Here is a 16,540-nt window from a genome sequence, read left to right as displayed (position 1 = left end):
AGTGGCATATGTGGGGGTGGAGTGGTATATGTGGGAGGCAGCGTGGAGTGGAATATGTGAGAGGCAGCGGGGAGTGGCATATGTGGGAGGCAGCGTGGAGTGGCATATGTGGGAGGCAGCGTGGAGTGGTATATGTGGGAGGCAGCGTGGAGTGGCATATGTGGGAGGCAGCGTGGAGTGGCATATGTGGGAGGCAGCGTGGAGTGGCATATGTGGGGGGCAGCGTGGCAAGCCTGGGCTCAAACGTGCATAAATTGGGGGGGGCTGGTTGGGAAATAAGGACAAGAAATGTAGTTTATCAAAGTTTTTTTTTATTCTGATGTTTGTATTTAACAATTTGTTTATTAAATTATTTTAAATAAATGAAAAATTTACATTCATTTTTTTTATCCGATTAATCGATTAATTGAAAAAATAATCGGCCAACTAATCGATTATGAAAATAATCGTTAGTTGCAGCCCTAATATATATATAATACATATACATACATATATATATTATACATATACATACATATATATGCACAGACTTCATGTTAATTAACTATAAAGAATGCTGGAGATCCTCATGGGATAAAAAAAGAAAAACAAAATAAAAGGGACGACTGCAAACTTTAGTTCTCAAATTAAAATAAAACAGACTGGTAGTGAATCATATACTGGTATACAATGCCACCATTGTGTAAAAGTTGGACACTAAACTAAAATGTATTCTTCCATTCCTAGAAAACACGTAATTCGATGAGTAGAGCAACAGTGCCTCCGCAAGGTCATAATCCACATTCATGAGACTGACAAATCTAGGAAGAGGCATAAAAGAGAGAAAATACTGACATTTTAAGACTTAATGGATGCATCTGACTATGTGCGTACCAAATAGTCTCTTAAAAGATCATTTGTAATCACAAAATGCAATGGAATGAAGATATTGGTGAGGCATAGGAGATCCAATACCTTGAGAAAGGAGCTATTGCACCCATCTATTATGATTGCACCAATCCAGGCTACACTGAGGGGGTAAAAGGTAAGATAATAATAAGTGGGGTAGAGTAAACCAATGAACGTGCTAAAAACATGCTACTACTCCCTAAGTATTCTGACTTCCATTCTCATCCTGTATCAAATTGGAAAGGAGAGCTAAAGGAACATGAGAGGAAGGGAATTAATGTGTAATGTTGCAGGCGTCCTTCAAGAAGTAGGTCTTGAGGGATTTTTTGAAAGGCCGACGGCAGGGGAAAGACGGATCGGTTGGGGAAGAGCATTCCAGAGGATAGGGACAGCCCTTGAGAAATCTTGCAAGTGCGCATCAGAGCTAGAGAGGAGACAGAAGGAGATCCACCATGAAGGGCTTTGACGGTAAGAGTGAGGATTTTGAAATGAATCAAAGGCAGCCAGTGAAGAGACTGACATAGGGGAGAGGTGTTAGTGAAGCGATGGGAGAGGATCTTTTATAGTCATACAGCTGAAATTACACACGCTAGTGTAAATCTGTTGGAACACATTTTCGAGGACCACCAGATGTTCAAGATAAAAGTGCCGCTGTACGTTAAGAACAATACTGCTAAAACTCAGAGAATGTAGCTTATGGTAGTCACAAGCTCCTTTCACAGGCTGACAAGTAATGTCTGCTTGCAAAATTTCAGCCAGCTGCCAACAATCACTCACAGCTCCTGCTGCTATTGTGTGACTTTTCGCAAGATCAACACACGGGAACTTAATTAGACCTCAACTGCTCTTGAGTTGAAATGAGCATTACTCACTGCAGACGCTTGACTGTATTTCAAGAGAGGTACAACAGCAGTGGTTTCTGAAACATTAGTTTAGCTTGCTCCTTGTTCTGTGCTGATTTTTTATAGCTAGGGCATCTCATCTACTGGATGTGTTTACAGCAGCAGTCAAACCCCTTTTCCAACCACACTTAGTACATAGAAAGAACCCAACTAGTTTCTAGATTGTAAGCTCATATGAGCAGAGTCTTCCTTACCTCTTGTTTCGGTAGGTCAAATTGTTACGTTATTTACTACTTGTTATGATGTGTTTACCCATTGTACAGCCCTGCTGAATATATTGGCTGTATAAAACAATAGTAATAACAAAACTGAAAAAAGACACACACCCATGACATTGAGCCTCATTGGTGATCCAGAAGAAGGCAACCTCCCAGCCCCCCAATCTGGGATCTTGCTGGATCAACAAGCTATAATTGACCATGTATATTCTTTGTTATAAAAAATATAATAAATTCATCCAGCACATATTTAAAGGGGTCAAATGAATATTTTAGCACAACATCTAAGTGTAGTGAAGTCCACATCTTTATTGCTCTTACTGTAATGAGTCATTTTTTGCTGCTTAAAGTGTGAATGGACAACCTCTTGTTTTTTGTATCCTCATATTAATAACCAATTAATTTGAAGTTCCATAATGTTCAAAAAAAAAAAAAAAGGACAGATGTCCAGACATGCACTCCATATTTGAGGTGGGGGTCTTACTACTGATTTATAGAGCAAAATTATATTATATATGCGAGTCAATAATCATATTTACTGGCCCTGTCAGCAGGCGACTGTAGTTTATTGGCTACACTTATTCTCAAGTCTTTCCCATTTAATGATTTCCTTAACACACCACTTAAGGTATAATTTTCACATGTACCCCTCCCACATACACAATGTGCATAACTTTGCATTTGGCAACATTAAATCCCGTCTGCCACTTCGTTGCCCAGTCGTCAAATTTGAGCAAATCTCCTTGCAGGCAAGAAACCTCTAACACAGTATATATCACCCTACCTAATGTTGTGCCATCTGCAACGCTGATATGTGTATTTCAATACTAACTAAAAGGTAATTAATACAGAAATTAAATATCAGTTTGCCTAGGACAGAACCCTGAGGTACTCTATAAATTCACTCCAAACTTAAATAAAAAGGACTTACAAGACGTGGACGCCTAGGATGAACGGGAACGGAGGGAACCATCAGCCCACAGTCAATCAAACTTCAAGGCTCCAGGAAAAGCACCGGTGATGCCATACCTGCAGAAAAAGTTACAGAATTATGTAGCTCCACACAAACAAACGCAAAAGAACATTTATAGTAATTTTACCGTCTTCCTTGACCTTGAAAACAGTGGGGATTAAGACAAGGTTTCAGAGGGATGGACCTTAAAGTCTTAAGTGGGGGAATTTCCAGACAGTGCGGCAATCCAACATTAGCATCTTCAGAAAAGAAAGAAATAATGGCTTGTATACTTGCTGGGTGGCTCCTAGGCCTAAAGCAAGCCACGGTGTACCGTATTTACTTTACAGTCAAACTCCCCCAATGGGCTACTGAATTATATCATTTCTTTTGTATGGCTTCTTAGTTCCTCCACGTATACCTCTTTAGGAGGTACAGTTTCTCACAGTGATCCAAATATCCTGATGGCCCTCTGTCAGTAGTGTGTAACAATAACGTCACAACATCAGAAAGTGTTTATTAAGTAAGTTAAATACAGAGGACATCAATTATGAATCAGCAGGCCTTGTACTCTAACCACAGCACCACTTGGCTATATGAAGTCTTGAGAGATATGTTCCAGCTATGGGTTATACACAGAAACATTGGGTTTAGTACAATTGGAAACATCAGGTTGTAATAAATAGTGTATGTGTAAATATATATGTGTGTGTGTAAGGGCAGTGTACATGTATGTGTGTGAGGGCAGTGTACGTGTATATGTGTGTGTGTAAGGGCAGTGAATGTGTATATGTAAAGGCAGTGTATACACGTGTGGTTTTATGGGCAGGTGTGTGTAAGGGCAGTGTACGTGTATATGTGTGTGTGTCACTCTCAACCCAGGCTGCGGAGCTGCATGGCTTTTGATTCCCTGTCTTGCTGTGGTCCATTTCTGGATTTCTGTATGTTCTGTCCTGAACCTCTGATTCCTTGATTCCAGTCTTGCTCTTTGCTTCAGCTCTGTTTCCTTTATAAGGAGTGCCCCACCCGTGTGTTCTGTTTGTCTCAGTCTGCAGTCTACAGGTATGTCTCTCTGATATGTGGTTGGATTTCATGTTTGGTTTGTTTAGTACCTTTGTATGCTGGGTTTAGCGTTAGGACCCACCGCCATTGGAGTACTTTGGCGTAGTGGTGGGCTAAGCATACTATGGCCATAAGATGTGACGGAATCTCCAACAGTTATCAAACAGTCCTAGGCTAGTTCCTGTATTTATGTGTATCCTGTCCTGTCTTGAATCGCCGGTAGAGGGGTGTCCTGTCTTGAATCGCCGGTAGAGGGGTGTCTTGATTTGAATCCCCCGTAGAGGGGCGTCTTGATCTGAATCCCCCGTAGAGGGGCGTCCTGTCCTGTTCATGTTGTGCCCTGTACTATGTATATCTTGTCTGGTTATGTTTCTTGCTTGGTCTCCCTGTCCCTTGCTAGTTATGTTTCCGCTATATACTCTGCTTAGCTTCCCAACTCCCAGCCTGCAGCATCCTTCACATGATTCCAGTGCTATGTCTCATGCCTGCTCCAGGGTGCCTGCAGGATATCTCCATGTTCTGTAATGTCATCATCGGCTGCTATGCCAGGGCGCTGGTATGTGGCTGCACAACCCTAGATGCCCACCGGGAGAGTGCTGTTGCCCTGCACCAGGCCCTGTCCAACTCCGCTACTGCACCGTAACTCCTGCACACAATCTTTGGGCGCTCTGGGTCTTTACAAACGTCTGTATGGATCCTGTTCCTGACAGTGCGAGTGTGTGTAAGGGCAGTGTGCGTGTATTTGTGTGTGTGTAAGAGCAGTGTGTGTACACGTGTGTTAATGGGCAGGTGTATGTAAGGGTCCTGGGAGGGAGGCTAACATTAGCCTTTTTTCATTTAAAAAAATCTCTGCTGCTGTGGACTGCTCTTCCAATGATGCTCAGCCAGCATTATGATGGCTGAGAATCATGGGAAATTTTGTTCACAGCTAGCATCTGCAGCTTTACTGTTGCTGCACTTCCCATGACGCTCAGCCAGCATCATGGAAGTAGTATGTCTGGTTGAGCCTCATGGGAATTCAATTCAATTCAATGTGTTGGTTATTTTTAATATGCATGACTGCTGACAAAAAAGAAGTGTGTTTTAAGTGGCGATGCAAGTGCGACATTGTAAAGTGCAATTGCTTGTATCAGTGCCCCTTTTTCACATTTTTAAATGTTGGGAGGTATGGGTGCTAATGATCATCAATATAATATATCTTATGAAACAAAATCATTAACAGAAACAGATAGATAGCAGCGTAGGAAGAATAAAACTGTGAGAAACAGCCAAACTCACTAAGGTAAGGTTGCTGAAGACAGGTTAATGTCAAAAAATGCATACACTACAACAGGACTGAGCACGGCAACAAGACACAAGGTAGTTATACTGCTTCTGCAAGGTATCTCGCAGGCAAAAAATCAGAGCAGACAGGGATTTCTAGGCGTTCTGTCCAAAGTACAAAGAAAAGGGCAATGTTGGTGAACTTAGTGGTCAGCCAAGTAAATAGTGCAACAGATTAGACACGTCATGCTTACTGGGGTGCAGAAAAATGGCAGCAGGTGCTCTGGACTAATGAGTCACAATTTTAAATATCTGGCTGTAGAGAAAAGCAGTGTGTTTACCAAGGAGTGGGAGAACGGTGCAAGAATAGGTGTTTACCGGCAGCAGTGGAGCACGTTGGAGGCTCCTTGAAATTTGGGGGCTGCATTTCTGCAAATGGAGTTGGGGCTTTGGACAGAATTAACGGTCTCCTTGATGCTGAGAAGTACAGATACTAATCCATCATGCAATACCATCAGAAAGGCATCTGATTGGCCCAAAACGTTATTGACAGCGACCCTAGACATACAGCTAAAGTCATTAAAAATATCTTCAGCATTAATTATGAGGAGTCCTGGAAGTGATGGTATGGCCCCTGTGATGAGACCAACCCATACCCCAACCGGGTACACTCGCCAGACACAGCTTCCTTCTCCCCATAGCCCCCAGGAATACAAGACTTCAACTGTCCTGTATTCCTGGAAACTAGGGTCCAAGCCAGCAGGAAACACTGGTCCTCAGGAACCTCGGTGGCCCTGTAGAATAGCAGCACTGTAATCTTGACAAGGACAGCACCAAGACTTACCCCAATAGACAGAAGTTGTATTGAGGTAAAACAGGAACTAACTTTATAGGGAACAGCACAGATATTTATACACACACGCAACATAATTGGACTAGGAGTATAATCCCCTCAACTACCAGACAGCCCAGCGCCTCCATGCAGTTCTATGGCCAGCAGTCCCCACCCGACAAAGAGTCACTATTTTGGGTTGATCCCAAGGGAGTGGAGTCAATCCTGGAGGACCAACGGAGAGCTCAGGGTCCATAGACGTTATGTTCCAAGAAGCGACTTGATCGGACGTGTCCCCGGGAATAATTTGCACGGCAGCCGGGCCAGAGTTCCATAACCCCATCTGGGTAAAGCCTGGTCCTAAACATGGGTAATAAAAGCAAGGTTCCCAAATAAGCTCTATCTCCGTAACCACCTCCGAGTGTTGCCCACCACGAGCAAGGTGTAACCCCAAAAGACCAACGTGGTGGGACAGTGGGTGTCCAAAGCGACGCAATCTCAATTGTTGTCGTACGGTTCCATGGATTTGCGGCTAGGTCCTGGTAAGGCGCATGGAGTGTTTCTGGCCATGTAGAGACCCCCATAGCCGGCCAGTCCATGGGAGTCTGGTTTGGGCAGAACAGACAGGTTTTTCCAGTCACCTTGTGCCCCCCAATAAGCACAGGGTGACAGACATAAGAGGGGGTGGGGCAGGCAGGTAAGGAGTCACTCCATAAATCCGTCACGGTCCCCTTCTACTGTTCACTCACTTTGCATTTTGTTAAATAATAATAAAAACGATTAATGTGTCTATTCTTGAAGGGATTCTTACTTTACAGCACTGTCATCCTAGAATGGTCGGTGCCCAAACCAAGAAACAAGTAGTGTCATTCTTTGGGACCATTGCTTATAGAAAATTTGTCCCTTACAATAGCACCCACGCAAACCCCTGACTGACTTGACAAAGATTGCCCTCCATCTTTTATTTTACTGTGAACTGAGACCTTTTTTTAGTGGAACTAGAACAGATGTTTTTTGGATTTGCAATTTTTCGTCTAGTCAAAACAGTATTTCCATTACATGCAATCCATCCCCACCCAGGTTGCCATCCCCATTCTAAATCCCCTTGGCAATTTCCGCTATTGCGTAGCTCTTAGGCCGTGATAAGTGCATTCTCAAAAAAGCAAACATATTGACCTTGTAGAAAACAGGGAGGAAAGAGGGACAGAGGGATGCGGCTCCTAAATAGGGACTCTTGGGATGCAGGAGACTACTAGTCCTGCCACGTTAAGTGCTTCTGCATTGCTCTTTATTTTCATTAACACCAGAACTGCTCCAGTGGCTCAGACAGCGCAGAACATCCTTACGGACTGTGCATATGGCATCATATGGCTGTTGGAGACAGCCAGGATGACGTCCTATCCCAGCGCCAAGCGGCAAAAAAGGCTCAAGACACGAATGCGGTGTCAGTGGAGACGCTGGTACCTGCACACCCCTCCACCCAGTGCCCAAATCACAACATTTAACTTGTTATGTAACCAGCAGGAGTGGTGTTTATAAAAAAATTTATTTTTAAAATTTAATTTATAAAACACATTACTCAAGTTATATAAAACGCCATTAATAGGTCACAATGTAACAAAAAAAAACCAGGGCCTGCAAAGCCATGACTCGTTGCCAGTGTAACAGTACCACAGGGATGCTGTATACCTTCATACATGTTTCATTACATAGCACACCTTTCTCAATATACACATATATAGGTGCATACGAACAGGCAGCTGCTTGTATAACTCACCATTAACTGGGACACGCTACAAAGAGGAAATACATAGCTGTGGAAACTGCTTCTTGGTGCCTCACTTCCGGTCCGTTTAAGGCCCGCCCCCCAGCAGCAGGGACAAACATTAGGGTTCCTATGGTGCCAAAAAGTGGAAGTGGCAGAAATGCTACACAGCCACAGAACAGCATAGCCAACAGAATCCAAAGCATGGTGGTCTGACACTTTAGGTGAAGTTGGAGGTTTGGGGGCTTATTTACTAAAGAGAGGGTTGTAAAAGGAGCTGCAGGTTCAACTCATTGACTTCGTTCTACATTATTAAGGTGCAACCCCATTGAACTACTGAAGAGCTTGGCTGGCCCTATATGATGTATAGTTGAATCAGCAAGATTTCTAAAGTCCTCTTTGAACTATGCATAATGCAGGGCAGATTAGGCCCTTATTGCATGATGTATCCTCCTAACATTCCAGGAGTCCAAATCAGGGGGTGGGGAGTGGAAGTGGGTGAGCTCTGCCACCCGCCTGCCTTACCCGAATAGCCACCTTGTGGCCTTCACCATGGCAGCTACAATGGAGGTCTGTGGTGCAACAACACAATCCACCATTGATTTTAAATCCATCAGGGTAGATCAGTGGATCTACCCAACCAATTCATAATCCCTACTGCCTGCAAAAGCAGGACAGTGCCAAAAATCAGTACTGTCCTGTGAAAACAGGGACGGTTCGGAACTATGCATGGGGAAACTAGAATATATCACATGGTTTAATGGACACTTATTTTCCCAGTTGTTGCTATCTCAAAATGCTGCAGGTCTTCTTCACGCGCTTAACGTATTCTTCCCTTGCAGCTCGGCTCAGGATTTACACCACCAAATCATGACTGTCTTGCGAAAAAACCAGGCTGGTTGTAAGGTATGTGTTTGTGTCCTGCAAAGAAACCTGGTCACTTTAGATAAGAGATCTGTGCAAGCTCCTGAGTGAAAGGCTAACAGGGTAATATCTCTACAATACCTCAGTGGACCAGGTCCTGGAGTCTATTCGCTAAAGGGAGAAGGTCAACTCCTATACATTATGAAGGTCCACCTCTTGTAAGCTGGCCCTGCATAATGTATAGTTAAATCATTGAGTTATTTAGGGCCAACTTAGTCATCTACTTGAGCAACAGACCCTGGTATAGGTATGTAATAGTGTTCAGAGGTCCCAACTGGAGCCCGGTCTTGCAGTTGCCCAGCGTTCTTGGGTAATTGCATTCAATTTTGTGTGGTTTTGGGTCATACAGATTTATTACAGCCTGGCATTACTAAATTAGACAAGAGTTCTAGCTAGATTGGTCATTCCTATAACATCAATTACCTCCTTTGGCATAATATATACAATAGTCATGCCCCGATCGTCTTTTCACCAGGGTGAATTCCACTACTGCATTTAAAACAATCATATGTTTGATGTTTGTTTTTTTTATTACTAAATATAAGTTAGAACATTAAAGAAATAATTGTTCCATTAAGGATTACGGTATATATTTTCCTAAAAATAAAATAAAAATAAGTAAAGTATATATGCATATTTTCATTAAGCTACATACTATTTTCGCAAACGTGCATTTTTACAGCTCTGTTGGGCAGCAACCCGACATTGTTGGCGTCCTCTGATAATTCAGGCTCCCTACTCACTTGACCGAGCGTTAAAATGGTGGGACGAGCGAGGCAGGAGGTTCACCGCTCGGCGGGTGAGGTGTGAGTCTTAAGAAACACCCTGAATATTGTGACAATAGATGTGCCGGTCCCAGATGTAATTGTCAACTCAAGAGGATTCCAGTCGACCAATTCTCCTGGCTCTTAAAGAGAAAACAAATGCATACAAATGAGAATATTCACTTCTCTGTATTGCTTCTTGTATGTTGAACCGTCAACTACGGGGCCCTCCGCCACAGGCTGTGAAAAATAGAATATATTAACTCCAACAGTAACCATAAACTAAAATAAATTAGATATATATTATATATATTATATATAAATTAATCCCAATGTGGTTTACTTCCAATGGGTTAAGTGTCAAGAAGCAAACTAAATATCTTTAATGTATAACCATGCAATTCAGGAATAAAAGACAAAACACAAATCACTGTATAGGATTTTTTTATGTATAAAACACTTTTTTAATTAAAAACTAAACTTTACAAGTATGGAAGCCAATGTTTGAATCAAGAAATATACATACAAGAATGCAGTATCAGCGTACTTCAATGACACTTCCATAGAAATATCAGACAGTACAATATATTGGGTTTTGAAAACGATCAGACAAAAAGTCAGACTGAGGCAAAAAAAACAAATATTCGTCCTTGTCTTTTGTTAATATATAAATAATTTTGATATAGGACATTACCAGTTTGTGTCTATATATAGATGTCATCCATTTCTAGTCTTTAGGGCTGCCCGCCATATGCCATGCCACCATCCCTAGAAGTGCCCACGTATGATAATCGAAGTTCGGTCGCTAGAGTTTATCTGTGGGTTTGCAGGAAAGCTGCATTCGAAATTCACCAACTTCAGTTGGAATCCTTAAGCTTTCTTCAGCAAGATGAGCCGAGCCAGCTGTTTATTTAATGAGTGATGATTTAATTTATCATACAGTGAATGCTAAACTCTTCTTGCATAAGAAATGTATGGGATGGGTAGTGAAGGTAAAGAGATTCAACTGCAGCTCCCCTGCAAACTCCACTTTAGCCAATAAACCTTTCACCCCTCCCAAGATAAAGTAAGACCTGCCAGCCTAGGCCAGAGTTTTATAAAACATCCACCATGGTGTCAAAACATTAGCAAATGCGTTGTGGAAAATTGTTGGGTGAATTATTAATGATGGGTAGTTAGTTACATCATTTTAAGATCTCCCTTAGTCTGTTACAAGGCAACACATTACTGCCTGGGGATTGTGTGTGTGTTCTAGATCAGAGGAGACATGGGTAGGGTTCCCAGGCCTCTGCCCAAATTACAGGGTTCTAATAAAACCCTTACTTCTAAAAAAGGAATATACACCAGTACAGAATTGTGCCAAACTTCCAAAAGCACTTCGGCAGGGGAGGGCTGGCAGCCTAAGGGGCAAGTCAAGTGAAGTGGCTCCGCCCCCTCGCACTCACCTTTCACCCCTCACGCTGCTCCCATCACTATGCGGCCATCAGACTGCTGGAAAACTTATCTAACACCGGCCGGAGTTACTTTAATCCTTTTATTTATTTAATATGCCGGATCGGGTTGCCATATTAAAAATAAATAAAGTATTAAAGTAGCGCCGGCCGGCAGCATCAGCACCCAGCGGCCGTTTAGATTCGATTTCCAACAATCTGATGGCCGCATAGTGATGGGAGCAGCGTGAGGGGTGAAAGGCGAGTGCGAGGGGGCGAGACTTTCACCCCTCACGCTGCTCCCATCACTTGGCGGCCATCGCACACGGCCGCTGGGTGGTGATGCCGCCGGCCGGCGCTGCTTTAATACTATTTTTTTTTTTCATTTAATAGCCGATCCGGCTTGCCATATTAAATTAAAAAAAAAAAAGTATTAAAGTAGCGCCGGCCGGAGGCATCAGCACCCAGCGGCCGTTTAGATTATATTTTGGGCGGCCTGGGGGGCAATTGCCCCCCGGCCCAGCCCGCCCCTGCACTTCGGGATGATACATTAACTAGGATATCGCACACACTGAAAAATGTAGATATCCTGTACTTTCAACTCAAATATAAAAAAAGTCTCAGAGGCCGTCTAATCATGTATTTCCATGTATTCTGCACAGAAGAATGCATCGCCTATATTTATCCAAGAACGCTTAATTTCTATCCACGTTGCTATCATTTAAAACCCATTTACACAACATACCTACACTGACGCCAATAAGAACTTGAACCATAAGGATGGTCCAGAAATACATTTTAGATACGGAGTATTATATTCGCTTAAATGTAGTCAATTCATTTATTATTATATGTTGGCTCAAATGGTCATGTGTAAGGAGGACACAAAGCAGAAAATTGTCCCTAAATTCATATGCTCATTGCCACCGTTCGTATAAAAGATGCACGAAGAGAATTAATGGAAGGCACTGACAGGGTGCATAAGGGTGCCAGGGCGCATGTTGTGCTTTTGGGGAAGTTACTGGATTGGCTTCTATAAAAGTGATCATAAGCATGTATTTCCTGGAAATATATCATCTTCCTGGAAACATAGAGCATTTGAAATGATCAACACAAGAATTAAAAGGTTAAATGGATAATTTGCAGGAACGTGATGGCAACCATCACCGACTTGTGTCCATTAAACACAAATTAAGCCTCTTCTTCTTCAATAGATCAAATGTTTAACGCTGGATGAGAAAAGCTGTCAGTAGGTCGCCAAAAAAAAAAAAACCCAAAAACTGTTTCAAGCAGACCTATCTCCAGTTTACGAACGGCTCTAATAATCCAGCGGGATCCTAAACTGACCTGGCTGCCCGTGCTTAAAGAGGGGACGTTATTGCAGGGCATCTGTGTCTGTGCCGCTTTTCCCCATCTTGAAGTTAATTGCTGTCCATCTATTTACCGTGTGGTGAAAAGTTAGCCGACTAGAGGCCCCTCAAACAACTTTTGCAGCTACTGGAAAACACCGGCACTTATCAACCCAAATCATCCTAATACAAGCTGCCTTCTGCTGTCCAAACTATGATTTACATTTTGTCGGCATCTACCATAGTATGTCCTTGAAATGTTGGGCACCTACAGGCAAAATACATGTCGGCTTGTATAGCACCATGACGCTTGGTGCATACACATGCTTTATCCTTCTGTGTTCGTTAAATAAATGGTATTGCGTATCATGGTAGATTCAGGTGTGTGAGCTTCAAGGGCAGCATGAAACCCAAAATGTTTACGATTCTGATGCCCTGCAGTATTTTACGATAGTTGTGTTTCCAATCCAAACAATCCAATGGCTTTTTGTAGTTATGTCCGGTAAAAAAATACCTTCAACGACCACCCGGAACAAAATAAAGAAAGAAAGAGGAAAAAAAAAAACCACACTTGCTCGCAGGGAAACCATACACTGTTTACAAGTCTCCAACTTTGCAATGGCTTCCAATGTATTCATTTCTTCTGGCAATTCTTGCTTTTTGCATTAACATAAAACAAAGTGTCACTGGACGTGAGGTCTCGGTTTCAAGATTAATTTCCCCGTCTGTAAAAATTAAAAAAACAAAACATACAAACGTAAGTTCCAAAGGCACAGCTGGACGTGCATAACGCATAGGTGTAATGTCACTGACCTGACCATATACTCTGACCTGAATACTGATGTGATGGGGGACACAAGCAGGAGTTAGCAGGACACTATGGAGGAGGATCAGTGTGTAGACTCACTGAATTCCCAATGCATTATCCAGGGCCAAACCCTTGCTATTTATAATTAGTTTTTTGTACATATGGCAGAGCTGGCCCTGCATACGGATTGGTTCAATCAGAGAGGTGACTAAATACATTTAAATATACTTTCTAAAGGCTTATAGACGTTATTTTTGTAGCAGAAGGTATAGCGTATTAGCTATATCGCTACTTACAATTGATACAATATTTTGCTTCAATGCGAGGTTTACAGAAAGACCACTTTAGAACCTGGCAGAGGCTCACACGGGTAGACCTAATATTAAAAAGTGTAATACGTACATCGTCGCAGGACATGTTGTATTCCGCTAACACTGTTCGACATCGTGCTGCTATTCTGGTGAATTTGGTCAAGAAAAAAAACATACATATATATACATATACACATATATATATATATATAAATACTAAATCAGTGTAATGTATGTGGCAAAAACAAATCTGATATTTAAAGGATACATTGAAGGAGCCACCACTCTTTTGTGTATACCAGCAAAGAACAAGGCTATCAAAGTGATGCAGCTAATTGTGAAGAAAGGATGATTCCAGAGAGATGTGAAGAACGACACCTGAAAAACAAAGAAGAAAAAAAGAATTTCAGGCGTTTTGTTGGGAATAATACAACAAAAGCGTCTCACAAAACAACTTCATAGTTATTAGTAATAGTACAAAAAATGCAGAATATTTAGATCCAATGAAAACATGCAACTGAAACTCAGTACATAAAGAGCCTGCTAAGTAGCATATATGTACGGCATAGTCATCTAATGGGCAAAAGGGCAGTCCACAACCGAACCGAGAGGCAAAGTTCCTCTGCACGAGGGAATCTACAACCACATTTGTGCGCTTCGGCCTCCACTGGCCCTGTCAGCGGGGTACGGTTGGTATCTCTAGGCACAAAAGAGCAAGGAGGTCCGTGTCTGGAACCCCAAGAGATCCCCGAAGGGTGAATTTGCCATACAAGATGATTATGAGATGCTCACCAAGAACAGCTTGGGAGCATCTTAGATTTTAGCTGTCTTGTGCCGCTAATTTTTATTTTCTCACAGAAAATAAGAGGAGACAGTATCTCTTATCACAGGAAACCTGATTCAAAAGAACTAAATCCCCAGGCATGCATGTTCCCTCTACAAACTAATAATCCACAATATAATATACACATGGACCCTGTCTTTTTCATTGTGCCTGTTTGATTACAGCAGTGCAGGTAGAAGATATATAAATGCATCATACTATGTAGACATAGATGGCTTCCTTTATGTCATATCATCGCACCTCTACAACTGGGGTTAGTTTAATACATTTGTGTCGTTTTGTGATTCAGAGTATCTTAAACTGTGCTCTGCGGAGATTGTGATTTTATGATGTTTCATGACCAGTGACAGTTTAAATGTAAAAAAAAGGAGCTAACAAATCAACATTAATTATTCACACAAAGTGCGATTGCTTGGGTCTTAATAAAGTCAAATTCCAACCTTTTGGGTCTCTGGGTCTATCAGCCAGTTCCAGGCTCCGGTTGCTGTGCACACAGACACTACTATGAGAATCACTAGGGATAAGAAGCACAAGAGAACATTTAAATCCTTTATTACACTATAACACGAAAGTCTTCACATTATATTAATGGTAAAATAATGGCCTGGAAGGAAAAACAACCAATAAATTAAACATTTATGTAGAAGTGCACAGACAGAATGTCATCAGAGACGATTCCAACAAACTGACTCCATATACACACTAGTGAAAAAAACTCTTGTGTATACTTCATCTGTCAATCCTTTCCGAAACCTAAAATGCTAAGGCTGGCAAAATCTCAGCTTCTGGAGGCTTCAGTCTCATCTTTATAGACGTGTTCATGAAACTTCATAAAAAAAATATATATTCTCCATGTCTTGTAAGCAGGGCCCTCCTCACCTGTTGTCTCTATAAGTCAAACTGTTATGTCACATACTACTTGTTATGTCCTGTCAACCCATTGTACAGCGCTACGGAATTTGATGGCACTATATAATCAATAATAATGTCTTCCAAGTTAGAATGATGGTTTATTAAAAGCTGCTCTGCGTTCCAGATGATGCCTAAGCTACTGAAACGGTTTTGTTAACCCCTTAATCACTATCATATTGGCCAAAAGAAAGAATAGCAACCTGATAAAGATAGGCAATGCTAGGCAAGTGAAACTTACTTCTCCAACGCCCGGTCGCCGGCTGCAAACATGAAACATATTCAGTCAGTCTTCTCTCAAAAGCTTTCAGGTCTGAATGGAGAAAATGAAAGAAATTTATATATATATATATATATATATATATAAGACCTATTGAAAAGATTAAAAGAAATTAGGTATTAAATGAATATTTGCATTTTTCGCCAACATAGCAACCTGACATTTCAGGATGTTTACACAAGCAAATTTGGGGCTTTTGTGCTTAAAATGTAATTTTCAAAGTTATGCAACCCTATATAATTTTATGCATGCTCGAGCGATAGTTCCACTAAACAATGACAATCACACGAACCACATTGATCGTTAGAAACCCCTTTTGTGATTGTGACAGCTAGAAATGTCATTGTTTTCCATGACAGCTAAGTTACCCCAAACCTTTAAACAGTCCATACATTGAAAGCATATGATCAAACTAGAGCGGACAGACTAAGACAAAACAACAGGCCCCTGAGCTTACCCTCTAGAAGGTAATATTTTGTATTATTAATGCTGCATACTCCATAGCTCTGTATAAATAAAATATCATGTCATGGGGTTGCAGCAGAACAGTACTGTATCCAGGTAGCTGCAAATAACACCAGAAGCAAAGCCTCCGCTTCATACATGCCATGTAAATAAAGCAAATAAGTATGTATATAGCACGCTTACTATACATGAATTATAACACACTCTGCAGACGTCCCAACCCACCTTCTGCCTGCTCCAAGGAATTCATTCCTGCACACTATACTATTCTCCTGCTGCACCACAATACACTTCCCGTCCCCGAACAGCTACTTCCTCCTACAGAGGCCGAATCACAGAACTCTAAGCGCATTGGTTGGCAATCACAACTCCCTCTACCGATTGGCTCGGTTTCTTCACCTCCCCCTTTTCTGGATCTCATTGGTCAGCGTAACTTTCTCACGCACGCTCGCGCGCTCTGGCACATGATTGGTTTGCACGCCTGTCAGTTTGCTAGCTGCGAGACGCGGTTGGTAAGCTCGATTGTGGAGGTGGGATTTAGGAACCGAGACAAGAGGTTGATGCTGTGGCTGGT

At 41.9% G+C, this 16,540-nt stretch overlaps 1 protein-coding gene across 1 annotated transcript; it reads right to left on the bottom strand.

Annotated features, from left to right (window-relative positions):
- Window positions 1–13,032: 13,032 nt before the first annotated feature.
- Window positions 13,033–16,216, bottom strand: LOC149298478 (nuclear envelope phosphatase-regulatory subunit 1). The gene is made up of 6 exons (XM_089487389.1): window positions 16,192–16,216; window positions 15,463–15,534; window positions 14,753–14,826; window positions 13,737–13,846; window positions 13,560–13,614; window positions 13,033–13,074 (listed from the first exon to the last, which is right to left on the bottom strand). Exons 1-6 carry the CDS (start codon window positions 16,214–16,216, stop codon window positions 13,033–13,035), a joined length of 378 nt encoding a protein of 125 aa, XP_089343515.1.
- Between the last annotated feature and the right edge of the window lie 324 nt (window positions 16,217–16,540).

The sequence above is a fragment of the Sceloporus occidentalis genome, unplaced genomic scaffold (genome assembly GCF_023333645.1).
Source record: "Sceloporus occidentalis isolate IW3139 unplaced genomic scaffold, rSceOcc1.0.p SCAF_32, whole genome shotgun sequence".
In the NCBI taxonomy this organism is placed as follows: Eukaryota; Metazoa; Chordata; class Lepidosauria; order Squamata; family Phrynosomatidae; genus Sceloporus; species Sceloporus occidentalis.
Note: the sequence above shows the minus strand (reverse complement) of the source record. Positions and strands in the feature narration are given on the sequence as shown.